General features: G+C 40.7%; 2 protein-coding genes across 3 annotated transcripts in view; one reads left to right on the forward strand and one right to left on the reverse strand.

The window, feature by feature from the left end:
- The first annotated feature begins 4,514 nt into the window (after positions 1-4,514).
- On the forward strand, positions 4,515-25,460 carry SPTY2D1 (SPT2 chromatin protein domain containing 1). 2 transcript variants are annotated; one of them, XM_081798484.1, is made up of 6 exons: positions 4,515-4,656; positions 14,782-14,896; positions 15,662-17,362; positions 18,788-18,959; positions 20,639-20,716; positions 22,250-25,460. In XM_081798484.1, exons 3-6 carry the CDS (start codon positions 15,739-15,741, stop codon positions 22,341-22,343), a joined length of 1,968 nt encoding a protein of 655 aa, XP_081654610.1. In that variant the 5' UTR covers positions 4,515-4,656; positions 14,782-14,896; positions 15,662-15,738; the 3' UTR covers positions 22,344-25,460. The 2 variants fall into 2 exon arrangements, with proteins under 2 accessions (XP_081654610.1, XP_081654609.1); XM_081798483.1 differs by lacking the exon at positions 4,515-4,656 and adding an exon at positions 4,896-5,172.
- Positions 25,455-27,950, reverse strand: part of MISFA (mitochondrial sheath formation associated) — a 14,988-nt gene continuing 12,492 nt past the window's right edge. The window contains exon 5 of the mRNA XM_031017530.2: positions 25,455-27,256. The gene's annotated coding sequence lies outside the window, so the exon portion shown is untranslated. The remainder of the gene's footprint in view (positions 27,257-27,950) is intronic.

Raw genomic sequence — 27,950 nt, forward strand, 5'->3', positions numbered from 1 at the left:
CTACATCTTGCTTTTTTCACTTAACCATATATCTCAGAGATTGATATTGATTGATAACCGTATACCTCAGAAATAGTCAGACATATAGATCTGCCTCCGTCTTTGTAAGAGCTGCATAGTTTTCCATTCTAAGGTTGTATCAATATGTATTTAATTAGTCTCCTACTAATGGACATTCAGGTTGTTTTTCAAACCATGCTGCAGTGAATAACTCTGTTCAATTGTCTTTGCACACGTGTGTGAATATTCTGGTAGAACATTCTCCTATAAAGGGAATTTCTGTGTTAGAGTAGTTGTATTTTAGACTTTTGACTGAGAAAGCCGGTATATTGTAACAGAACACAAGCCTGGAGCCAAGTGCCGGCTCTGCCACTTCCTAGTTGGGTGCACTTGGATAGGTCCATTAGCCATTCTGTGCCACAGTTTCCCCATCTGTCACGGTACCTCCGTCTTGAGGGTTGCTGTGAAAACTGGATGAGTTAATATACACAAACTGCTTGGAAGAACACCTGGTGTGCAATAAACATATAGCATGGGTCTTTAGTATAGTATATTAATTCTTTAGTTTGTCAAATTGCCCTCAAAGAGGTTAAGGTAATCTATATTCCCACCACAGTGTCTTATTTCCCTGACCCTCACCAACATTGCTTATTTTCAAACTTTTTGAAGTTTGTTAATCTGATGGGTAAAAAGGGTACCTCCTCGTGATTTTAATTTTCCTATGATCAACTCAGTTGACCTTCACGGTCCTCTTCCTACTGAACCTCTTCGCAGCATTTGACATGTGAAGCCTAGACCTATTAGCTTGTCCCCTTCTCCTTGGCAAGTCTTCTCTGTTGCTTCCGGGAACACTGCACTCTACTCCTTTGGTTCTCTGCCTGCCTTTCTGCCTGGTCTTTTCCTAGCTCCTCTTCCTCCTGCCCTCCTGGCTCTCAAGACCTTCACAATATGGCTTCATCTACTTTTTTGACCTTATCTCCTACCCTTATTCCTGACTTTATTTTCTTCTAAATACATCCACGACCTGTTCTCTGAATCCTCTTGTGTTCTTTCCTGCCTCTCTTGTCTTTGCTCCTGTTCTAACTGGAATTCTATCACTTCTCCGGTTGCTGAGGAAAATACAGGACACCCAGTTAAATTTGAATTTCGGATAAACGATTGTTTCTAGTGGTTTTTATTGTTTACCTGAAAGTCAAATTCAACTGGGCATCTTGTTTTATTGCTAAATCTGTCAACTCTATCCCCAGTACTTTGTACCCTAACGCGGTTAATATATCATTGTTACTTGTGTTCATGTAAGAATGAAGGCCCTGACCAGGCAAGGGCTTCGTTTTTCCTTTCTTTATATTGTATGTAGGGCTGGGCACACAGTAGTTCCTCGGGAAATATTTGCTGAATTCAATGATAATACATTTTCTTTTATTTGGGTACAGGAAAATGGCACCTTCCCTCTCATTCCTTACTTCACTCCCACCTCCAACTGTTGTTCTTGATGATTTTGAGTAACTATATATTAGTTACCTAATCTAAGCTCTCTTAGATTATGATCTTATGTGTATATATTTACACCAGTTCAAATGGACTAGTTGAAATATAAAGAGGTAGTCTAGCATGGTGGCTAATGTCTCACAGATAGTGTTGGCTTCCCATTGACTAATTGTATAATATTAGTCCAGTTTTTTTCATTTATAAAATAGTAACAAGAAGTGCCTTACTATAGGCATTTGTGATTAAATCAGATGATATCCAGGTCAGGCACTTGGTATATATATATATATATATGGTAAGGGCTCAACATATATTAGCTATTATGATATTGAATATTGAAGGCTTTTCATTTAAAGATTCATTAATTTGGTCCCAAACTGTAGAAATTTTTTGATGGTAGGTCTTTTTCCTTTATTTATTGAGGTATAATTCACACATAGCATTAGTTTCAGGCATACAACATAATGATTCAATATTTGTATATATCGTGAAATGATGACCACAGTAAGTCTACTTTAACATCCGTCACCATAGTTTCAAATTTTTTTTCTTGTGATGAGAACTTTTAATATCTACTCTATTAACAACTTTCAAATATGCATCATGTTTTATGTACATGAACAGGGAACTGTGCTGGTGATGGGAATAGTAATGGGTAATATGGGCGTGGTCCCTGTTCTCATAGACCTTACAATCTAGCATGACATAACCAAGAGTTAGAAAGAAAAAAGCACAAACATGTAAATATAAACCATGAAAGATTCCATTAAGGAAAACACTGGGAGCTGTAAGAATTCACAAAAGGGGTCCTAAACTAGTTCAGAAAGTGCTTCCTTGAGAAATAATACCTGACATTTATTGAATACTCAGCATATGCCAGTGTATTCGATTGCTGGGGCTACTGTAACAAAGTACAACAGACTGAGTGGCTTAAACAACAGAAATCTCTTTTCTCAGGGCGCGTGGGTGGCTCAGTTGGTTAAGTGACTGCCTTCGGCTCAGGTCATGATCCTGGAGTCCCGGGATCGAGTCCCGCATCGGGCTCCCTGCTTGGCAGGGAGTCTGCTTCTCCCTCTGATGCTCCCCCATCTCATGCTCTCTCTGTCTCTATCTCATTCTCTCTGTCTCAAATAAATAAATAAAATCTTTAAAAAAAAAAAAAGAAACCTCTTTTCTCACAATTTTGGAGGCTAGAGGTCTGAGATCAAGGTGTAAGCAGGGTTGGTTTCTTCTGAGGCCTTTCTCCTTGACTTATAGTCATCTTCTCCCTGTTCTTCACAAGGTCTTCCTCTGTACCTGTCTACGTCCATGTTTCCTCTTCTTATAAGGACACCCATCTTATTGGATTAGGGTCCACTCTAATGACCTCATTCTAACTTAATTATCTTTTTTTTAAAAGATTTTATTTATGTATTTGACAGAGAGAGACACAGAGAGAGAGGGAACATAAGCAAGGGGAGTGGGAGAGAGAGAAGCAGGCTTCCCACCGAGCAGGAAGCCCGATGTGATGCGGGGCTTGACCCCAGGACCCTGGGATCATGACCTGAGTCAAAGGTAGATGTTTAACGACTGAGCACCCAGGCGCCCCTTAATTATCTTTTTAAAGACCCTATCTCCGAATATGGTCACACTCTGAGGTACTGGGGATTAGGACTTCAAATGAATTTTGGGGGCACACAACTCAGCCCATAACAGCCATGTACTATAGTGCTTACTTGAATTATTTTACAGCAATCCTATCGTTGTTATTTTAATTATATAGATTAAACTGATGTACAGAGAGGTCAAGCCCTGACTAAGGTCAAGCCCTAAAGTCAAGCGATACCTAGGAATCAACAGAACTGGGGCTTAAACCCAGATAACCACTCACCAAAGGCTTATGGTGCTGAAGGATGAGTTAGAGCTGGCTCAGCAAGTTTACAGGGAATAGACCAGGCAGAGGGGAGAAAGGGGGAAAGGACCTGGAGTGGAAGAGAGCTTGGCACAAATAAGGGAATGAAAAAGTAGAGCTGATGAGGTTACAGAAGTGAGCCAGGGCAAATCATGGCAGTCCTTACAATCCTACAGTTAGGATTAAGATTTTGGTCTTTATCCTAAGAACCATCAGAAAACATTGAAAGATGACTATACCTGCTGAATAGAGGGAATCACTTGAAGGAAATTCAAAAATCTTAGTTTTAATTTTTTTACAGTTGAGGCACCTGGGATCTACTAGCTTTTTCAGTACATTACACTCAAGCTTCTAAATCTATAATCATGATGGAGAAATATTTGTAGAGTTGGCCTCCTGCAAGTGAGAACTACTTCAAGTAGATGGGCATGTATTTGAAAGGAATGTATAGCGTAGGTGAGCTGTATGCTATGCTGGGCTCCTCCGAGGGAATAGGAAGGTTGAGAATTCCAGGTCTGCCAACAGACTAAGACTTCATCTGGGTCTGTTGTTTGGGCAGCCTTAAATGGAGAAATGCAGTCAGGGCCACAGCCCAGCATTAAAACTTCAGTTGTAAAGAGTACGACCAAGCAGCTTTGCCTAATACTTTTAAACAACTTTAAATTTACATGCTGTAAAATTCACCTGTTCTAAGTGTACAATGACTTTTAATAAATTTACAGCACAATCATCACCATGATCCAATTTGGGAACATTTCCATCACACTGAAAAGATCCGTCCAATTACTTAGCAGCCAGTCGTGGCTTATTCCCACCCCAGGTCTAGTGTGTTTTACTGAACGAGATGACTTTACGGGGCCCAGATACTCTTAAAAGGAACCCAAGACTGGACTCCCAGTTAATATGAATATGGGGCATATATGTATGTTTCATCAGTGCACCAAGTATGTCCAGACTGGGTCTTTATGTAAAGAATTCCTTCATTCATCCACTACGTGGAGCTTATTATCTAGATGAAGCAAAAGCACTAAGCCTGCGCCTCTATACACGACATGCATGCATCTGTGGAGGTGAGCACACACCATGTGCCAGGACGTGATGAGTAATGTGTATCCAAGACTGAAGACTACTCGGTGCCATGTGCGCCTGCGCAACTTCACGAGCGCCTAGAAACCGGTAACTGAAATCCCCTGCTCGAGACCTGTCGGTTCAGCTGTTGGGGCCCCGCCGTTTCGGACCTGAGCGCCCACCCGTGACACCCAGCGAACCCAGGCCTGGTAGGTAACCCGCCCACCCCCTCGCTCACCCTACTCAGAGCTCACAAGGAACACCGAGATTGTCGGGTCGCGCACCCCGACCTCCAGGGAAGCCTCTCTCTCCCTTAGCCACACCCCTCATTTTCCTAGGCCGCGTCTGCTTGGTCGGTGAAGGGCTTAGTCCCGCCCCTCCGAGCTAACGCCAGCAGCCACGTACCACGTTTCTACGTGTCTGGAGCCTGAAAGCGGAAGTTACGCCAGGGACTCGCGGTCGGAGCGCCGGACCTGAAAGGATATAGGCCGCAAGAGGAAAAGGGGCGGGCAGACGGTATTGGAAGGCGCCGGAAGTGGTCGTGCTGAGGAGGGGTGGGAGAGGGGTGGGCCAGGCAGTTCTCTTGGCTGTAGCTGGGCGCTTCGGTAGCAGCGTACGTTCACTTCTTTCCGAGAGCCTGGCCCAGTGTCTCTGCCTCAGCCAACATGGATTTCAGGGAAATTCTCCTGATAGCTTCCAAAGGACAGGGTGTCAACAATGTGCCGGTAAGTACTAGCCGGGCGCTACTGTAGGAGACCCTAATCTTCAAGTTTGGAATTTGTGGCCCGTGGAACTTCCAGGCATCCGCCTGTCCTCTCCGGGAAAGATCTGGACTCCTTATTTCCTTTTCTTGGGCATGCACTCCTGGGGACTCAGGGTGAAAAGGAGCTTGGGGTGAGAGGCGGAAGCCTTCCGGAGAGTGAGTTGCCCTGGCTTAGTCACCCCTGCAACCTGGACTTTGCAGTTCGGGTGTTTTAGAGTTGCGTGAAAGCTGATGAGTGAAACCGTGCCTGGTACATGGTGGAATCTAGCGCTAGTAGTTTCTGGCTTCGGCGTAAACTTCAGCCCAGAGGTTGGGAAGGAAGCATGTATGTTGGGGAGTTTCAGGGGTTTTAGGGACTTGGCCTGATAGCTTTTTGGCTGATTTCCCGCCTCAGATGGGGTTGAACATTGTGATTTCTCGAACAAGTTTTCTGACTTGTGGCCCCACCCACCCAGCCAACGAGATGATAAAATTATAACGTCCCAAAGGGTTAATAATACCTTTTGTATTGGGAAGAGAAGTTGAGCGGATTCCACGAAGTCCTTGGCCAGCAGAATGGGTGAGCTAGTTTCACCTTCCGTTTACTTGTGGCCTTCCAGATTTGTCTTTGTTTGAAATCTAGGTTCCATTTTCTCGGTAATATTTGCCAATTCGCTAATATTCGCAGAGCGGTGTAAGACTTTTGAAATCTACATGAAGTCATGGAGAGTGCCTGGTTTGCGGGGTTGTAGCTGTTTTGCATAAACTAATCATTTCTGGATCCTCAGATGGTACCCACAGCACAGCTGTAAACCGACAAATTGCATTGTGATACCTGCGGTTTGACCAGTGAGGTGTAGAGCTCAACCAGCTCTCTGTTAAAGTCAGTCCAACTGGAATTTATTGAGCTCTCACTATGCGTTCTGCATTTCTTAGATTTTTGTGTATTTGCAATGGTTTGGTTTGGTTTGGTTTTTCCCACTCCTGCGCTTTTCTTCTGAGGCTGGCCCATTTTTTTTTACCCTTTTGAAAATATTAATCTGAAGATAGTAAAATAACTGGTAAATAAAACTGATATCTGTCAGTTTAATATTTATTAAATTCCCCTATATTCATCTCCCACCCCAAGTACTCTGAATAATCAGTCATTCCCCTAAGCCATGAGTCATAAGATCTGCAGGTTGAAGTTAAGGGCTTAAACCTTTGAAACCTTGAACAACAGAATTCACTTTCTGCAAATACTGTAAATTTCCTAGGCAAGTCAATATTGGAGCTGGTAACCATTCATCTTTGCATAATTAGGTCCATATATTTTTATTCTAGATCTTCCTGAATTTCAGTGGAGGTCAAAAAATAGATAATACTAGCTTTGATGTCCAGTTAGATTCTTTAGAAGAATGAGAATCAAGTTAATCATTTCTTATTCTAAAAACCAGTAGTTGCTGGGAGAAAAGCAGATACTCCTAGAGCAGAAGATTTCAAAATCTGTATTTCAGAATATGTTCATTATCTGTCAACAGATCCATGACTGAACTAACAAAGATTGGAAGCAAAAAAGACAGGTAAATTGGTGAGGTCATTTAAAATTTAATAGATGAATATAGGCATATATTTTATGAAAGCATGCTTTCCCCTGCCCACCCCCACCCCCCCACAAAAAGCTAGTAAGCCTAGAAGTTTGATTTAGTTACCATTGTAATCCTTATCTTTTTACATCAGATGAAGTATATCACAAAAGAAACTATTGAGGAACAGAGCAAGATAGTAGTTAAATTTAATCCATGATCTTGCTTTCACTTGGTTCATCTAATTATTCTAAGTTACTTTATCAGCTCAAAGTAAAGCCTCTGAAAGCACACCATCAATTTTGAAATATATATTGTACAGTATAATAGATTATTGCAAAGCAGGTATCCTTGTAATCCATCATCCAAGTCAAGAAACAACATTTCAAGTCACATACACACACACACACACGTAAACCATCATCCAAGTCAAGAAACATTTCAAGTCACACATACACACACACCCCACCCTCCACCCCCTACACCCATGTTTGCCACAAGCTTGATTGACTGATGGTCTGAGAGCCACAGAGGCTTTGCAGTAATTGACAGGTGTAACTCCTTCCCTCTCTAGTGCTTGGTTCTTGTTTCCCGTTTAGTCTTCTTCCCCACCTTCCATTTGGATCTTATCAGAGCTGATATTCAGATTCCAGTCTTCAGAGTTCCTATGTCAGACCTTTGCTACAGAGAGGACATATGGTGACTAGCACTGATTAGCTCCAAGGGAGGCTAACAGATAAAACACCTGGACTGCCACTTTGGACTCTTTCCAGGGCATCATTTTTAAGAGGTATCTATTGTATCTGGTTTGAGAAACAATGAACATTAATGCAACCTCTTTCTTTCCTGTTCTTTTTAGGAAAAATAGTTATCTTTATAATGTTTTAGTTAAAACAAAGGAAGTATTGCATCATGCCTAGCAATATTAGGCATGCTATCATTTCCCAATGGAAAACTGAATTTAAAAAACAGCTGATCAGGGTGATGTAACCAGTTATTGTCTCAGGCTCTGTTTAAATTTAAAGGAGAAAAGATATTTTTGGTAATCATGACTTAAATTTTTTCTCCCTAGTTCCTCTAGCAAAAACAAAGTTTCTTCTTTTGACAGAATGGTAGAGCTTGGAATATGGATTCTTGTAGGTTGCAAGTACCTATAATTGATGGCTTGTAGTGCATGAGACAAGTTATGTGGTCTTTCTCACAGCCATACTCTGAAAATCATCCCAGACAAGATACTGTAGTTCTGGTGTGACCCTCAAACCAAAAAGTAAAGAAGAAGCCTTCATGTGGTACTAGAAATAAGGATTTGGGGGTGATAAGCCTTTGAGGATAAGAATATAGGTACTGAGGGGCACCTGGGTGGCTCAGTTGATTAAGAGTCTGACTCTTGATTTCAGCTCAAGTCATGATCTCAGGGTCCTGGGACTGAGCCCCGCATCAGGCTTTGTGCTGGGCATGGAGCCTCCTTAAGATTCTCCATCCCTCTGTCCCTCCCCCCTCCCTCCCTCTCTCCGTGTCTCCCTCCCTCTCTCTCTCTCTCCCTCTCCCTTCCCCTCCCCGCCAAAAAAGAATATAGGTACTGAAAAAGGAGCTTAGGGACTCTAACTGGGGTGGCAAATTCAGGTGTCTTCAGGGCCAGGTAGGTAATGTAAGTTCTTGAAGTAGTCTGGATATAAAATGATATGGGCCAAGCTCTGTGTATTCAAAAGAAGCCTACCGTGTGTTATAGTAGTTATATTTCCTTTTTTTTTTTTTTTTAAGATTTTATTTATTTGAGAGAGAGCACGAGCAGGAGGAGGGGCAGAGGGAGAAGCAGGCTCTCAGCTGAGCAGGGAGCCCGATGCAGGACTCTGGGATCATGACCTGTGCGGAAGGCAGATGCTTAACCAACTGAGCCACCCAGGTGCCCCTATTTCCTTTTAAAGAACAGTAGGAGCCAACAAAATTGTTTCTGCAGGCAGTCACTTTGTAACTTTTGGTCTGTAATCAGTTATAATGGGATTGCTCCCCATGCTTGCATCTAAAGATGACTTTGCCAGGGCCTGAAGTAGCTTTGGATTGCTAGCCTAGAGCCGTACTTTTTTTTTTTTTTTAAGATTTTATTTATTTATTTGTTAACCAGTGTTTTAGGGAGAAGGTCTTTTTTTAGAAAAGCTACCCCTGCAGAGATTCTGTTATTTCTCTTCCCCATCACTACCTAAGAGAATCTCTTTCTGAATAATAATGATAACAAAAATAATTAACATTTATAATGCTTACTTGGTGCCATGCACTATTCTGAGCACTTTGTGTATATTAATTAATTTAATCACTGTAATGACCATATAAGGAAGGTTGTTTTACGGATGTGGAAACTGAGGCCCAGAGAGATGAAGAAACTTGCCTAAAGTCATACAGCTAATACCTGACAAGGCTACTAATGGCAGAGCAGAGAATTTGCCGACTGGCTCCAGAGTTCTTACTCTTAATCATGATCCTGTGTTAAATGAGGAGTATATTGGATGTGAGGATGGTTGTCATCTATAAAGCCTAGACCCATCCAGCTTCCTACCCTCAACTCCAGCCTAATATAGCTTTAGACAATAACTCTTGGTTTTTTATGGCATTTCTCATCAAGTCTGATGGGAGAGAAATTTAAAGGGCAAACCAACAGAATTTGGAAACTGGTGGGTAGAGAGAGATTTACAGCCTGTTGGGGAGAGTGCCAGCATGGTTAACAGAAATAGTCTGAGGGTGAAGGAAGATAGAAAATTAAGTGGTGGACCTGTTTGAGGTCTTGGCACCGTCCAAGAGGCAGATGGAAATTAGGGAAGGGCATTTAAGATTGTGGTTAGAGCTGGATGAAAGTGTTGGGATTAAGTTAGAAGTGAGACATGTAGTGGGAATACTTTTGGACCTGAAACAGGAGACCTAGATTCTAATTCACACTCTGTTACAAACTCTGTGAGTGACAACCAGTAAATACACAATTGTACTTTTGGGGCCACTTCTAACATAGAAGAGGCTCTGAGGTACCTATCTGATATTACATTTTATAATCAGGTATATTTTTATAGACACAGTAATAGTAAATTTTACTATTTGATCCTATAGCATCCTGAATAACATGCTTGTTTTATTTTTACCCTCTTAGCCACCCAGCTAAGCAAACCTAATGCAAACCATTCGTTTTCCAGGCCTGTATTTATTCCCTGTGATTTTTTTTTTTTTAAGATTTTATTTATTTATTTGAGAGAGAGAGAATGAGAGAGAGCGAGTACATGAGGGGGGAGGGTCAGAGGGAGAAGCAGACTCCCTGCCGAGCAGGGAGCCCGATGCGGGACTCAATCCAGGGACTCCGGGATCATGACCTGAGCCGAAGGCAGTCGCTTAACCAACTGAGCCACCCAGGCGCCCCCTGACTATGATGTTTTGAGAACATTTTAGAAATTGTGTAGTGATTATTAAATTCAAGGATGTATTCTTTGAATATTCCTAACTCCTAATTCTAACCAATAATAAATCTCTAATATATGTAAAGCTATCAGGAAATTTGTTTTCTACTTTTACAACAATATGTTATCTCCTTAGTAAAGAACAACTTTTCAAGAAGGGATTGACCATTGATTCCAACATAATGTATTTGGTTAACACATGTTTCCAGACAGAAAACTCCTTATTTTCGTAATCTGACCATGGCAGTATAATTTCAGTGCAAGGAACACATATGTCTTAAAGTGAGTTAATGTTTTTTTAGGTCTGTTGGCTTCAGAATTGCAAATCTTGGCAAGATCTCTCATACTGTATTTAAATGGCATAAGCTTCACTACTGTGGATCATTCATTGGGGTCCAGCAGAATGACTGAGTTGGCTTGCAGTATAATAAAATGGATACACTTAGGATAAAAGAAACTCTTGTCCAGCTGCTTTTCATGAAGCTCAAACAATGAAGCAGCCTGGTGCCTTGAATCGGATTCAGAATTGGTGGGTGCATCTTGATGTGCTGCTGCTAGAGCTAAATGTGACCATCTGATGCAGGAGAAAGTGCCAAATAGTTCTGCTTTATTAAATAGAATATAATGTAATCCCAGCCTGAGGCTTTTTTAAAACATGGTTCTCTACTGGGCTACCCCTGTAGGGCCAGGGGATTATCTAATATATTCTATTACAACAAGTCTTAAATCTTTTGATACCAGCTCAGTGTTAAGAAGATCTATAGTGATATGCCAAAGAGAAATGATGCTCACACACAAAAAACCTGTACATACATGTTCACAGCAGCATTGTTCATAATAGCCAAAAAGTAAAAACAAATACCCATCAACTTATGAATAGATAAAATGTGGTATATCAGCACCGTGAAATATTCAGCCATAAAAAAAATGAAGTACTGATACATGTTATGACATGAATAAGTGAAAGTACCAAGATACAGAGGCCACTGTATCAGTCAGGGCTCTCCAGAGAAACAGAACCAATAGGATTTATTTTAGGCAATTGGTGCATGTAGTTGTGGGGGCTGGCAAGTCTGAAATTTGTAGAGCAGATACCTTCTCTGAGAGACATCAGTTTTTGCTCTTAAGGCCTTCAGCTGATATAGATGAGTACCACCTACATTATGGAGGGTAAATTGCTTTACCTAAAGTTACCTGATTGTAGATGTTAACCATCCCTGCAAAATACCTTCATAGCAATACCTAGATTAGTGTTGGACTAAATAAGGGGCACTATAGCCTAGCCAAGTTGACATATAAAATTGACCATGAAAACCATATATTGTGTGAATTCATTTTTTTCTTTCAGTTTTTATTTGAGAAAAAAAATTATTAGAGAAGTCAACACTGACAACAGAGTAAAATGAGTACAATTACATTATCACCATTTAAATTTACTTAGGTATTAACTCACGTAATTGTCATTTTTAAGTTCTAGGTACAAAATAAAAATAAAAGTTCTAGATATATTCTGTTTTTACTTCAAAAGAATTAAAGTGATACCCTTACTGAAACATTTAATGGTCATAGAAACTAATCGTTTCTTAATTTTAGTTAAGCCAGAGAAATAATTATAATAACTCAGTTCAAGGGTGTTAGGAACCAACTTACAGAGCATTCTCCCAAAGATATTTTCTTGGCCTTGGGAAGACATCTATTTTCAAACTTAATAGTAGAGTCAAGTGAAAATTAACAATAAGGGTTTTCCAAATTGAAAAATCTTACATATGTTGTATAAGCACTCATATATATAACCGTTTGTCTGTGGTCTGTAAATTTTACCTTATATTGTGATACATATCACTATATAATGGTACACTGGGTACATGATTTCATTTATGTGAAATGTCCAGAATTGGCAAATCTGCAGAAACAGAAAGTAGGTTAACTGTTGCCAGGGGCAGAGGGGCAAGAGGAAGTGGGGAATGACTGCTAAAAGTAAGAGATTTCTGTTTTGGGATAATGTAAATGTTCTGGAATCCAATAGTGGTGATGGTTGTACAACTCTCTGAACATACTAAAACCCAATGAATTGTACACATTAACTGGGTAGATTTTATGGTATGTGAATTATATCTTAATACAACTGTTAAGAAAATCATCTGTCAAGACCCAGCCCCCCCCTTTTTAACCCCAGATTTCAAGGTTTTGACCTAAACTTTGCCTAAGAGAATATTTTAAAGAGAATATTTCAGTATTTTCCTGGTGTCTGCTTTTGAGTGCATCAAGCTACAAAGGATATAAGAAACTATTGATTATGACTCAGCTCATGTCACTGAATAAGATTAAACCTCATCAAGTTAGGACCTTGCCCTTCTTGTTTCCTAGCAGACCCATGAAATAAGACTTTTTATAGATTTATTGAATCCCTTCTACATCATAGGACAGGACAAAAAGTACTGCAAAGTTATTGGGTTAAATGTAAAGCCAGCTTAATAAGTACCCTTGAGGATTAGGGGTGTTAGAACAAAAAAGCTGAATTTAAAATTGGCAGTGTGAATGGATGGAAATAGGTGGATACTTTGAAAAAAGCTAAAGGTAATCTTTGGAATTCTTTTCTGAGTGAATCTGAGATCCTGAACACCCCCGTCCTTTGCTGCTTCTTTGTGTTCTGCCTTTCCTATATTTTTATGTTTCTTTTTGGTGTTTCCCAAAGTGCAGTGCATATAGCTCTGACTGTACTGCGATTTTAGATGATACATAAATACTTTTAGTTCTCACAGTTATATACGTGTGTGTGTATGTATATATGTGTGTATATATATTATTTTTTAAATGGTTATATTTTAATATGATTTGGAAAAATGTAGCCTTTCAAACCAATCATTTCATGGATATTATTGTTTGAAGTAAAACTATAATAAGTCATGGTGTTAGGTCTGTTTTCTTAAAATTAGTAAATTATAATACAGGTGGCATACTAAAAGGCCAAAAATTATGAAGATGTTATGCAAATGACTGAAGCTTAGTCAACTCTGCCCCATTGACACTGTTGCTTTCTCTCTGGGTGCCTGTATTTAGTCGTGAGTAGCTTTTCAGCTAGTCCTATCCCATTACCTATCTCTTGAAGTCCCAGATTAGGAAGAAAGCTATCTGTCCTAAGATCAAATTAGGAAGTGCTCATTGCTGTAATATCAAGATAATGAACCAATGCTGTTTAAGGTAATACTAACATGTATATTGGTATTTTGTGGGGGGAAACCTTGTATAAGCTTTGATTTGGCAGGTGAATCCATGGACTAGGTTCTTGCAGACACAGGAAAATCTTAAGTCTTGGCCATAAAAATCCATCTTTCCTCTTACAAATCTACCTAATGGGATAGGGTGAAATGAGTGTATGTGTCTCCTTACAAGTCTATATATGTCTTATGCAACTTGAATCATATTCTTGGTGGCTCTTCCATTAAGAAAAGGTGAACTTCTTGTAGATAAGGCCTATGTTTGAGGTTCTTGTACACCAGGACAATTTTATGTAGCTAGTTAGGTAAAGCAGTATTCTCTTTCTCTAAGTGTTCCTTTCCCTCTCCATTTCTTCTTTAAATATGGGGCCCCAATCCACAATGGAAAAGGCACAAAGATAGGGACTTACTACTGGATTTTTTGTGACTCAACCAAAGTGACTGAGAAAGGAATCTGGGTGCTCTCTTGGGATTTCGGTCAGGGGTGTGTCAGGTACTCAGGAGAGAAAATATTTATGAGTAGTTTTTCTGTTTTAAAAGTTAGACTTTGAAATACTTAGTTCTAAAGAAGGTTGATTTTTTTTTTTTTTTAATCAGAATTTTAAAACAATCCAGGGGTGCCTGGGTGGCTCAGTCAGATCATGGGATCGAGTACACTACTTCTTGCTTCTCTCTCTCCCTCTGCCCCTCCCCCACTTGTGCTTGCTCTCTCTCTCAAAAAAAAAAAAATTTTTTTTTTTAAAACAATCTGTTCTAAGTGGTGATTTCTTTTTAAAAGTTCCCCAGTCCAAGTACCTTTTTGGGAAAATAACCTGAAAATAGTATTTCTCTGAATTGTTCACTTATGCATTATTTAGGATGTTACAAAGAAATTCTGTACTTAAAAACAGTCTTGCATAATCCTATTTAGACCAAAATTTTATAGCTAAGCTTTCATGTGGGTTATATGATCTCTTAATTATTCAGGATCAGTTTTTCAGTCAATATTTAAACCTCTCTGGGGCACTTGGGTGGCTCAGTCATTAAGCATCTGCCTTCGGCTCAGGTCATGATCCCAGGGTCCTGGGATCGAGCCCCGCGTCAGGCCCTCTGCTCTACGGGGAGCCTGCCTCTCCCTCGGCCTGCTGCTCTGCCTGCTTGTGCTCTCTCTCTGTCAAATAAATAAATAACATCTTAAAAAAAAGAAAGATTCTTCCTCTGCCTCTCCCCCCAGCGCGTGCTCTCTCTCTCTCTCTGTCTCTCAAATGAATAAATAAATCAATCTTAAAAAAAAAAAAAATAAACCTCTCAATTGCTTGGCACGATGCCTTAAATCTAGTAGCAAATACATTTTTAAAGTTGAATTGATTGTAACTTTACTCCTTTTTCTTTTTAGAAAAGGTATAGTTTGGCAGTGGGGCCTCCCAAAAAAGACCCGAAAGTTAAGGGTGTCCAATCTGCAGCCGTTCAGGCTTTTCTCAGAAGAAAAGAAGAGGAGCTCAGGCAAAAAGGTATGTATCTATAGCCTTATTCTCAATTTTAAAGTCTTCCACCTTCACAACTAGCTTGTACTTAATTAGTGGATGCTTGTAATAACATAATAGGCTGATGGATTTGTGTATGTGTCTGAATCAACTGTGTTTAGAAGATTACATATGTTCTTACGCTGATCATTTGAATGGACATTATCTTTTATTTCCTCTTAAGAGCTTTTGGGGATAGTGACCATATTTTCCACTTGGCCTCACTAGGTCCCAATAGGAACTCCATTCTTTGACCTTCATTCTGAATCTGCTTCTACATATTTTGTTTTTTAATTTTTTTTTTTATTATTATCAAGAATGCTATCTTAAAGGTTAAAATAGGGAAAGTTTTTGAAGACCAGTAAACTCAAGCAGTAGTTTTACCTCAGGCAAATGACAAGGAAACTGATTTAATACATGTAAGTATTCACTTATTCATAATTGATAATGATTGTGAAGTGGGTCCTACTGTTTCCTTAACCTGGTATATTTATTTGGTATGAATTTTCTATATTTAAAGCTAAAAGCCTAGTCTCTCACCTGTTTGTCATATTGAAAGACCCATATGTGACCCACTCATTATGTAAAGATGACTCAACAGGTACTTGTTCAAAGGACTTCCTCATTTCATTCCTAGATGTCTTCAAACTGTAACTTGAATGTTGCTTGTGTTTTGGCCACCTGTTGATTTCAGATGAAATACCTAAGACTTCCAGACCTTGAAATACTTTGTTCTTGTTTTGTCCCTTTTAGCTTTAGAGGAGAAAAGGAGAAAAGAGGAACTAGTGAAAAAGCGAATTGAGCTAAAACATGACAAGAAAGCAAGAGCTATGGCGAAAAGGACAAAGGATAATTTCCATGGTTACAACGGGATTCCCGTTGAGGAAAAGTCAAAGAAGAGGCAGGCAGTGGAAAGCCACACTAGTCAGGGAACAGAACAAGAGTATGAGATGGAAGAAGAAGATGAATTCTTAGAATACAATCAAGCAGAGTCAGAGCAGGAGTATGAGGAAGAGCAAGAACCTCCCAAAGTTGAAAGCAAACCAAAGGTCCCCCTTAGAAGTGCCCCACCACTCATGAACTTCACTGATCTACTCAGGCTGGCTGAGAAAAAGCAGTACGAACCAGTGGAGATCAAGGTAGTGAAGAAAACAGAAGAGCGGCCCATGACTGCAGAAGAACTTAGGGAGCGAGAATTCCTTGAACGAAAGCAGAGGAAAAAGAGACCTGAGACAGATGCAAGACTACCTCCAACCAAAAAGGCACCCTCTCAGAAAGAAAGTGTGGGCACAAAACTTAGCAAACATCCTTCCAGGGGTACTCCCCTTCCTCATGCTGAGAAGAAATCCAGACCCAGCACAGCCAATGAGAAACACTTAGGTCTGTCTTCATCCAAATCCATGCCAGGAGAGAGGACCAAAGCAGGATCTGTCAATTGCTCTCAACCCTTACTTCGTGAGGGCCATGACAGACCTGTCTTCAATGGGGTTGGAAAGCCCCACTCCAGCACCTATTCACCAAGTGTCCCAAAGACTTCTGCTAAGGGGACTCAGAAATCTGCTACTGAGCACAAAGCCAAAAAATCTCCTCCCCATCCTAGCCATTCCAGGCCTGGGTCCATGGTTACCCCACACAATAAAGCTAAGAGTCCAGGTGTCAGGCAGCCGGGCAACAGCTCCAGCTCAGCTCCTGGACGGCCCGGCACAGGGACTGCTCGGCCTACAGTTAGTTCTGGCCCTGTGCCCAGGCGCCAGAACGGCAGCTCCAGCTTAGGACCTGAGCGATCGGTCAGTGGGACCAAGAGGCCAGCCAGTGACTTCAGTCTCTCCGGACGGACACTCAGTGGTACAGGTGGCCCTGGGCACCCTGCAAGCAGCTCAAGTGGCCCTGGGCGACCCACCAGTGGCTCAGGTGGTTCTGGGAGAGCTCTGGGCAGCTCTGGTGGCCCCGGGCGGCCTGTGAACAGTCCACATGACCTTCGACGACAAGTGAGTGGCTCTGGCCCCTCTGGGCGGCCAGTCAGTGGCCCTGGGCGGCCAATAAGTGGTCCTGGGCGGCCAGTCAGTGGCCCTGGGCGGCAAGTCAGTGGCCCTGGGCGGCCAGTCAGTGGTCCTGAGCGGCCAGTCAGTGGCCCTGGGCGGCCAGTCAGTGGTCCTGAGCGGCCAGTCAGTGGCCCTGGGCGGCCAGTCAGTGGTCCTGAGCGGCCAGTCAGTGGCCCTGGGCAATCACTAAGTGGCTCAGTTCCAGCTGGACGGACTGTCAGTAGTTCAGGGCCCGGAAGACCGGTGAGCAGCTTGGGACCCGGGCGACCAGTTAGTAGCTCCAGTCTCCCCCTAAAGCCCAAGTGTACTGTTGTCTCAGAAACAATTTCTTCCAAGAATATAATTAGCCGATCCAGCAATGGACAGATGAATGGAATGAAGCCTTCCTTATCTGGCTACAGATCTGCCCAAGGTAAAATTGTCCCTTACCCTAAGAATATTTCTTTGTTACTAGGAAATTGGAAAGAATACTTTGTTTTATATAACCAGAAGCCCTGTGAACCCTTCCATGTACTCTTATGTTGATAACATTCTGATGCTTTCTCTTTGTGTCTGAGAGTTGCTTGAGTGCTCATAACTTGGAAAAGGCTTTAGAAAGAGAGTTATCTAGGACCCTCTGTGTTCACCCCTGTAACATCTCCAAGTGCAATAAACTTGGCTCTGTGATTCATAAGACAGGGTGAATGTATATGCCTGATACGGTTCAATGAGTTAATTCATCTTTACCTTTTCATGAGAACTAGAGAGGCCCGTCTTCAAAAGTTGGGAGTATATTTATACAGTTGAAGCCTTTTGGTGCATTATTTAGTCATCAGATACTTGTTAAGTGCCCATGATCTACCGGGAACTGTTTTTGATTGCCCTTGTATTTCTGCTTTTCTTCATGGTAATAAGCATTTGTTAAAGTCCTTGTTGGGTGCCATGGAGAATATAAAAAGAAACAAAACATGAGATTCCATGCTTTAAACTTCCTAATTCACCTAGAACATTGGTTCTCAACCAAGGATGATTCTGATGCTCAGTGAACATCTGGCAGTGTCTGGAGACATTTTTGACTGACACAACTGGGGCAGGGATGCTACTGGCGTCTCTTAGATAGAGGCCAGAGATGCTGCTGTTATCCTACAATGCACAGGACGGTCTGCTCACAACAAAAAACTATCTGGCCCAAAATGTCAGCAGTGCAGAAGTTGAGAAAGAAACCCTGCGCTAAGGAGACAAGCCATGCATATTAACAATAACTCGAGAACAACAAAAGGAGGATCGCTAATCAAGGACTAGAAAGCAGTTGTTCCTAGATCGGGTCTATTGATCAGTGTCTGTCTTTTGCAAAGCTTTAATCAGTCTTTTAGCAAAATGACAAAATAAGGATAATGTAGTGAGTTTTTTTAAAGTTAGCCTTATTCATTTTGAACAATTTATCCATAATTCTGGGAATCTTTCATACTTTGTTGGACTCCTAAAAAATGTACCTAAATTACGGTGATAATAGATGGTAGTTGTAACCTTCGAGGTTTTTTCTTGGCAAAACTAAAAGTGATCCTGTAAGCCATTTGTAATTTTTTTTTTTTTTTTAAATTTTACCAGTCTTCTAAATCCAGAAGGAAGGGAACTACCAGGCTAGAAAATGTAACAGATGCTTCTAGTAAACCACTTATAAACAACATGAAGCAGCAGGGTTGATGTAATAATGACTCCATACTATGGGCCAGCATACTGGCTCTGGTTTTTGAGGATACTGTCTTAATGAGTTCTCAAATCTCAGTGTATGTAGAACTTTGTTGGGACTATTTTCAGTTTTAATGCTTGGCGTAAGTAATGGCTTTTCTATTCTTAGTTCCTCAAAGGCCTCCCTTCCCTAGTGGTTACAAAAGGCAGCGAGAATATGAAGAGGAGGAAGATGATGATGAATATGACTCTGAAATGGAAGATTTTATTGAAGATGAAGGAGAACCTCAGGAAGAAATATCCAAGCACATTCGAGAAATCTTTGGCTATGACCGAAAAAAGTAAGACTAAAAGAAGATTTAGATAAATGATACACCTATTTTGAATGACTCATGCTATGGGGGAAAAATAAACATTAATAGTAGAGGCATTGAATACAATTCTTTATTAGGAACCACTGGATGATTGTTTATTCTTTTGGCGCTTAAGATTTAAGAATTAAGTCAGAGTTTTTTGTGAGGTTGCATGCCAAAAAATAACCTTTTTAAACTCTCTTTATAAGATGTATATTTAATGAGAGTGAAGCAGTTTAGTGTTGGAAAACTAGATAGGCTTTGAACTCAGCCATCCACAGAGCTATGTTGAAAGCTGGTCTGATCTGACATCTGCTTTTCGTTGATGCAAAAAGCTTTGCTGCTCAAAAGTGTGGTCGCTGGACAGCGGTCGGTATGCGGCCAACAGCGTTGACATCACCTGACAACACCATTAGAAATGCATGCTCTCAGGCCCCACTTCAGAGCTACCAAATCTAAATCACCTTTATAAGGCTCCCAGGTGATTCATAAGCACATTAAAGTTTGAGAAGCCCTGGTATAGAGAGGAAAGATCAGGGTTTGAATGAAAGTTCTCCCACTTACTAGCTGGATAAACTTGAGTAAATTATTTTTAGAATGTCATCTGGAAGGGGGCACCTGCGTGGCGAAATCTGTTGAGCATCTGACTCTTGGTTTTGGCTAAGGACATGATCCCAGGGTCATGAGATCAAGCCCCGCGTCAAGCTCTGTGCTCAGCCAAGCTCTGTGCTCAGTGTGGAGTCTGAGATGCTCTCTCTGCCCCTCCCTCTGCTCACTCTGTCTCTATCTCTCTCAAATAAATCTTTAGGAAAAAAATGACATCTAGAAGGATTAAATGAGGTAGTATGTGTGTAAAACAGAAGGGACTTATCTCCGTGCCTATCAGTCGACATTTGCCATCTCCTTTAAAGCCACCAATATGAGAAATTAGAAGGCAATCCTAAGAAAAGATGTTTTTTAAAAAAAGATATTTAGTAGTAAAAACTGGAATAAAAATCAGATTTAAATATCTGCTATTCGTAAAGTCATTAGCTAGTTAACATGTTCTTGGTCAAGCCATTAATCTGCCTGCTTCAGCCTCTGTTTTTTGGGTTTTTTTCTTAAGATTTTTATTTATTTATTTGACAGCACAAGCAGGGGGAGCGGCAGGCAGAGGGAGAAGCAGGCTCTGCGCTGAGCTGGGAGCCCGATGTGGGGCTGGATCCCAGGACCCTGGGATCATGACCTGAGCCGAAGGCAGGCGCTTAACCGACGGAGCCACCCAGGCGCCCCTTGAGTCTCTGTTCTAAAGTCCTTTCCTTTCTCATGAAGCTCAAATGAGATTAGTATGTACAAAATGATTTTCATATATATTGTACTTTCAGGATTTTAATATAAACTATCCTGTAACTAGAGGCGAAAGAGGTAAACATTGTTGGATTGGTATCTTCATTGACATTAAATTCTGGAATAGTTGCCTTCAGGGGGTAGTAAGGACTCATTTAACTTCTTTATTTCAGAAACTCACCTCTACCCATCCTCTGCCCCGCTCACTCCTTGCGAAGCAAGAAAGTAATTCTAAGTGTGTTTTTGTTATAAAGATACTGATTTTTAAAACAGGAGGATGCAGTTCCTTTAAAAAACTGGGAATTTGAGCTTTTTTAACAACGTTGATTTCCTCTTATCAGATACAAAGATGAAAGCGATTATGCCTTACGTTACATGGAGAGTAGCTGGAAAGAGCAGCAGAAGGAAGAAGCAAAGAGGTAAGCACAAAACTTAACACATTTGTGCAGAAATGTCCTGAACATTCCTTTCTGTTTCCTGCTTCAGTTGCATGCACCATTGGGAGCAGGGGCTTTGGGCCACACAGTTCTGAGTTCCAATCCTGCTTACTTACCATGGGGCTTTAGACAAATTCCTTAGCCTTTCTAAATCTGTCTCCTTGTTTGTAAAATGAGAATTTACTGTTTTTACTTATTAAGGTACTATATTTATATAATATAGATGCACTATATAATAACGTGTACAAGCTGCCTAGTGCAGTGCCTCACCCTCTGGGCGCACAGTAAGTGCTAGAAGCTGCCTCTGACCCCATTGCAATGTGTTCTTGTCTTTTTTTAAAGATTTTTATTTATTTATTCATGAGAGACAGAGAGAGAGAGAGAGGCAGAGGGAGAAGCAGGCTCCCAAGGAGCAGGGAGCCTGATGTGGGACTCGATCCCAGGACCCTGGGATCATGACCCGAGCCGAAGGCAGACGCTTAACCATCTGAGCCACCCAGACGCCCTCTTTTTTTTTTTTTTTCCCAGATTTTATTTACTTATTCATGAGAGAGAGAGAGAGAGAGAGGCAGAGGGAGAAGCAGACTTCCCGCAGAGCGGGGAGCCCGATGCGGGACTCGATCCCAGGACTCCGGGATCATGACCTGAGCCGAAGGCAGACGCTTAACCATCTGAGCCACCCAGGCGCCCAACCCTCTTTTTTTTTTTTTTTTTAAGATTTATTTATTTGAGAGAGAGAGCAAGAGAGAGCAGGAGCAGAGGCAGAGGGGGAAACAGACTCCCCACTGAGCAGGAGCCTGATGCCAGGCTTGATCCCAGAAACCCGGATCATGACCTGAACTGAAGGCAAACGCTTAACCGACTGAGCCACCCAGGCGCCCCTCTTTCCCCATCTTGAATTCCCTTTCTGTTATCAGACACATGTCAGTCTTGCTAACCTATACCCCTACCGGCCTTAGGGACCTGAGGAGGGATGGGAATTCTGTCTGATTCCTGTTTGAATACCTAATAACAAACTAATGATAATTTCTTGGTTTGGGGTAACAAGTGATTACTTTGTTTATAGTGTTAACTTGGTAAAATAATACAATTCAGTCTCGACCCAGAATATTAAATCTTTCTCCCTCTTGCCTTCCCCTCCTGTAACTACATAAAATATCAAAGTGATGGGAAGGGATAAAAATAGAATGGTATTTTATTTATTGAATAAACTTTCTTCTGATTTTTAAAAGCTGTTAGGATAAGCAGTTTGTATTTTACTACTTTACTGGGAACATTAAGGTATTTGGTGTTGAGGTTTTATGTGAGGTCTTTTTTCTACTGTAAGTAGAGTGAGTAGCAGAGGCTCCTAGTAAAAAGTATACCTGCTAGTTCTCAGTGGTAAAGCCTTGAGGCATTTTTAATGCATCAGCACATTCCATATGAGCTCCCAGTTTAAATTTCACTTTTAATTTTTAAAGAGAGTGGTAATTTCATGTATATTGACAAATGCTTTTTTTTTTTTTTTTTTGACAGTTTGAGACTAGGTATGCAGGAGGACTTAGAGGAAATGAGACGTGAAGAAGAAGAAATGAAGCGTCGAAAGGCCAAGAAGCTGAAGAAGCGTTAGCTGCTGCTTTTATTTATTTTTGTGAAATTCTGGAGACACTCTGCTGCAAGGAGGTCCTGCCTTCAGAATGAAGAAGCCCCTTTATGATTTTAGATTTATACTTGGGTACTCAAGGAGAAGGAATGCATACTATCATTTGCAGGCTGTCATTGGAGCATGAAGTATTTTCAGATACTTTCCAGGGTTAAATCTGTAATGCAGATGATAGAATGCCCAGTTGAGTGCTCTTAGGAAGTTAACTGTTCACAGGTGCCAGCCTTGATCCTGATGAGCTATGCACTCTGATGTGGGGCCGCTCACCAGTCAGCCAATCTTACATTGTTCCTTTGCTACTTTGAAAAGGAAAAAAAAAGGATTGCCTCGTGACTTCCTAATTCTGCTGTTGTGTGAGTAGGGCACTGCCCGGCTCCCAATCAAACTTACTTTGTCTTTTAATGAGGAACCTGGCCCTTCCATGAATGTTGCCAGCAATAAAGTGACCTGTCCTAATCTATATGTTTGGATTGAGAACTTGAAAATGTAGAGTAGGCTTTATAATTATCGTATGGATGTCATCTCTGTGACTTTGAAGTAAAAATAGAATAAATTATACTGTATTCTGCATTATTCGTGGATTGGATGCTGAGCATTCTTATTCACTAATTTAGGTGATAAGGCAATTAACAAAAAATTTTTTTCAAGTTAAAATACAAGTTATGCCATTTAGTTTAAAAATACTTGTTTCCAAGTTTTCCTTTCAGATTTCCTGTTATGTTGGCTTTAAAATAGACAAGGTCACTGTGCTGATTGATTTTTATCTAAAAAATTCATTTTTATATTGAAGAAAAATGCTTATTTTATTCAAACATTAGATTTGGTAGAGTAATAGTTTAAAAACTGAGGAAGTGACATGTGAGACTCCCCTCTTCCCTCATTCTAAAAATATTTTGGAAAAAGGTGCCCCTGTACCTCTTGATATTAATGACCGTGTTTTATCTTAAGTTCTTTAGCAATTAATGGCAAAAACCAAAAACTAAATTCATGTGTATCAAGAGCACCACCTTCTCTTTTTGCCCATATTGCACTTTTATTTCAAACTATGCACTGTGAAGAGATTTTTTTCCCAGGTAGAAAAGGATGTTCCCTGTTACTAGTGCTTTACTGGGCTGTGGAACTTTCTTCATTCTCACTTTTTTTCAAGTCGTATTTGTAGACTTGGTATCTCTTAAGCCTCAAATCCAGGCAGTTCCAATCAGGCTGACATAGATTCTGGCTGGAGAGAAGCCAAGTCTAAAGGAAAGTCAGCAATAGAAAATGAGATATGATGATGCTAGAGAACATTTGTCCTTCTTGTTTCTAAATGTGGAGGGTTGGGGGCAGTGGGACATAAGCTTGGAAAACAGTTCCAAACGTTGCTTTCATGTATTCCTTTTTATCCATAAGCTTGCTTTATTCTTCAAGTTTGGTAGTATAGATTACTATTGTTAGCCTCCTTTAATGGGACAACCATGTGACCCAGACCCTTAAGACTCTGACTCATTTTGAATTGAGTTTCAAATTTCAGAAGTGCAAGGATTTAACTTTGAAGCTGAATCCTATGAAAGAGGTCTTCATCACTAGGAATAACACCTTTTCTAATGGTCCACATGGAACTGTTAACACTGGCAGAAAATCCTGTCAACTGCCTCTCACCCATCTCAAATACCTTCAGTGAAATTGGTTTAAGGATAGTGTGATATTCATGTAATGAAACAGGTTTGGAACATTATTTCCTTTGCTGTCACTTTTGTGCCCCCCCCCCCAAACGTTTTTTTCTTGGATGTATTTTTTCAATATTCAGACTCTTTGAAAATCTATTACAATCAAGTGCTTATCATAGCCGAAAGATTTCTCGTGGCTTAAAATTTACTAGCACTTTACTCATTGTGCAGTTATTTGTACATAAAGGCACCACTGTGCTAGGTAAAAGTTCCAGAACTTGAAGAGTCAGGTTGTGTCCTTAGGCGTTATCACTTTTGAGTGCATTTCTTCTACAGATGTTATTATTCTTCAGCATCAACATTATAAAAGGGCACTTCTGTAGCTCAATTAAAAAGAAAGTCCTGAGAAAGTCTTTTAAATTAGTCTTGGCCTTGTTTCCAAATCTTGTCTTCCATTTTGTTCTGCAGTTCCTAACCACTCTTACAGAAAGCCCACAAATCTTTGAAGAAACTGGAATAAGCTATTATTTTATTAAGGTTTACAAATTAAGTGCTTGGTTTTTAATGTATCCTCTACCACTTTGGTTTTCAGATTTTATTAATTCAGTATCTGAAGATGTGCCTTTTATTGGGTAATGTTAATTCACGAATGTAGTAATGTTATTTCACGACTGTAATGTTACATGATCATGGGTGTGGCATTCTCTAACAGATGATGTGAAAGGAAAGTAGTTTTCATAAAACTCATATGGCTCTGATTGCACAGTCCCACTTGCTTTTGATATTGTTCTGTCAAAGCAAGGGGCACTTTCTTTTAAGGCTACTTTCAGAACTTGTCTTTGTATTTTCTCTAAACTATAAATGCAGTTGTGTCCATTTGGAGGCCAGGGTACCACATGTCACAGACAGCCTTACATGTGTGCCATGAGAGGGTTCAAAGACTGTTAACAAAAAAGAAAGTCTATGGGAACTCGAAATTTCATTTTTTAAATGTTACCCCAAGATTTTCTCCAAGAAATCACTGTTTTGTATTTTGTAACTTAAAAGCAGCTATTAGTACATTTCTGAGATATAGCAGGAGACCAAAACATGTTTGGAAAGAGAATAAATATATGAAGAGAGACTGGTTGGTTTATTTTCAATGTGCTGAATATATTAGACTACTATTTATTTTGTGAGTGGATGTGATAAAATAAATATTCAGGTGTTTAGTGTATGATTAAGAGTGATATATAGATTTCTTTGGAGTTATTAAATCCATCATGTCTTTTACATAATGGACAAATCAAGTTTTAAAAAAAAACATTTACATAGCTTAGCTTGTTTTCTGGTGCTGTTGACCTGCAAGAGAATCTACTTTTGCATATACAGGTGAAAGTTTTGCAATTTATGTATAAAAGAAATTGTAGGCATTAAAAATATTTTATTGATATTTTCACTGGTTTGCCTTTATTTACCAAAACTCAGATATTCCCTCTTTCATCACCGTGAACATTTTCCCAGCTACAACCTCCAGTAGACTCATCAGACTTGAGATGGGGTTTGCCTCCTTACACACACACACACCTCTGTTCATTCTCCCTGACACATTCATGTCTGCTCAGTCCCCACAACTGACACCTCTCCCCGCCCCCCACCAGTTTAAGAGAGCTGGTCTGCTACCAGACACCCAAGTTAGAATTGTTTGGAGGTATATTCAGGAAACTGGAGGGAAGAAGAACTGGGTATATAGTTCTTCTTGTCAAGAAAATGAGCAGGTTCTGATCCCCTATAATAAAAAGAGCCTGAAATAGTTAACTGAGAAGATGAATCCTTTGGAATATATGAGGCAAATGGGCACAGCCATGCAGCCAGAATGTAGGCACTTAACTCGATGGGATACGTTGGGTCTCAGTCACATAAGAAGTATTATAAGAGATGCTACTATCCTAGAGTCAGGATTACATAGTGTTGCTCATGGATTTTGAGTTCATGTTTCTTTCCATAAAAAATAAGGGCAATCCATTCAGTGCACAGGGCCACTTAAAAATAGTTTAGCAAACATGTACCAAATAGTCATCAACAAAATGTTACCTGCATAACCAAAAGATCTACTTTGGTGGTAAGGATGCCCTTCTGAACAATGGAACTATCAGTTGTCCCCAGGCAGCCACAGAATGGGAAAAGTTCCATACAGTTTGTTTCAAAAGTACTTGCTCTTATTAGGTTCGCCCCCCTCCCCCCCACTCCCCTCTCAGGGTCAGAAAATTCCATACCACCTCTACAGGGCTTATGAGGAATATCCTAAGGCTCAAACACTCAGAATAACTGCATGGGTCTTATACTTAGGTTTCCATCCTTGGTCTCAAACTCAAACTGAATCATATTGAGACTGAGCAGTTGGCTTTTGTTTCTATGCGTGCTGCCCTGTATTAGCAGCAGTCACTGCTAAAAGAATCATCAGCCACCTTCTTGGCTATTCAGGTGAGGGAGGCATTTGAGCCAAGAGACAGCCAAGGTCTTGGATATTCCAGGCTCTTGTTTGGCTCTTTTCCTTGGCACGTAGAAACATGAAAGGAGAAGGTCTGGATCTTAATCTTGACTCTGCAACCCAGAGCTGTGGGGCTGGTAAGATTCCTGAACCTCTCAACTTCATTTTTTTGCCATTTTGTTAAATGAGGCCAGTGGCCAAGCCAGAAGGTTATTATAAGGATTAAAATAATGTATAATTAAGCACCAAATATTAAAATGCAGCCCTTTCCTCACACAGTGTAAGCCTTAGGTTTTTGATAATAGCTGTGAAAAGGCCACAGAGAAGTATCCCCAAAGGATAGGCTTAGAGTTGCTGTAATAGCCTTTTCTGTAACATTTTTTCAATGCTGGACGCGGGAGAAAGCCTATACTTGGGAACTAGCTCTAAGGAACTTTAGAGAATTTCTATCCTTAAGGATACAAAATAGGGGGCAAATTGAATAAGGTATCTTAGTCTTAATGTCAGTCTTAGAGACTGAAATGTAGGGGACCCAATCACATTCATCCACCCCAACTACCTCCCCACCCTTCATCTCCCTGTTTCCAGCTAACAGAATACCAAGTCTTCATCTTAAAAAGTACGGTAACTTTTTACATAAAATGTGACAAAATCATGTGCAATTACTTTATGTGAAACCAACAACAGGAACTGTACAGCTGGTCAGGTGAGCTTCAGAGCTGCATTACTTCACCAGGATCATCTTTGCTTATTTCCACCGGGGTCTGGGGGGGAGAAAAGTATGTCAGGTGGGGCTTACCTAGTGTTTGCTGGGGTGTGGGGATGAGGCAATTGCTCTCCTTGCTGTCCAATTCTGCCTCTTAATGCCTCTGATCCCAGTTGCCAGAGGGGTGTAGCCATGGGGGAGGTGACAAGAGGCCCAAAAAGAACAAATATCCAAGGCCTAACAGGAAGAGAGAAGATCTCTAGCACCAGAACCACTTTATCGACCACCGTTTACTCAAGGAGGGCGAGTTAGGTCTGGGTTGCTGGTGTGAGCTGATTTAAGAAATGGTACTGAAGCCTGAGCCCACAAAATGGCCCCCTGAGCACCAGACAAGGTCACCCATGTCAGACAACTTTGACTCTGGGCCTAAGATATCTATACCTCTACACCTCTAGGTTCTTTGAAACTGAAGAATGTAAGACTAAAGACTCTTAGGAAAATATGTATAAAAGAAAGACATGAAAGACAGAGGGGGGTGCCTGGGTGGCTCAGTTGGGCGCCTGGGTGGCTCAGTTGGTTAAGCGACTGCCTTCGGCTCAGGTCATGATCCTGGAGTCACAGGATCGAGTCCCGCATCAGGCTCCCTGCTCGGCAGGGAGTCTGCTTCTCCCTCTGACCCTCCCCCCTCTCATGTACTCGCTCTCTCTCATTCTCTCTCTCTCAAATAAATAAATAAAATCTTTAAAAAAAAA

Source organism: Leptonychotes weddellii, chromosome 11, assembly GCF_054177405.1.
Source record: "Leptonychotes weddellii isolate Sample4059 chromosome 11, ASM5417740v2, whole genome shotgun sequence".
NCBI classification, from domain to species: Eukaryota; Metazoa; Chordata; class Mammalia; order Carnivora; family Phocidae; genus Leptonychotes; species Leptonychotes weddellii.

Coding starts and splice junctions, on each gene's coding strand:
- SPTY2D1 (XM_081798483.1), top strand. CDS start 5,113: ATGGATTTCAGGGAAATTCTCCTGATAGCTTCCAAAGGACAGGGTGTC. Junction 14,897..15,661: donor AGAGGAGCTCAGGCAAAAAG/GTATGTATCTAT, acceptor TGTCCCTTTTAG/CTTTAGAGGAGAAAAGGAGA. Junction 18,960..20,638: donor TTTGGCTATGACCGAAAAAA/GTAAGACTAAAA, acceptor TCCTCTTATCAG/ATACAAAGATGAAAGCGATT.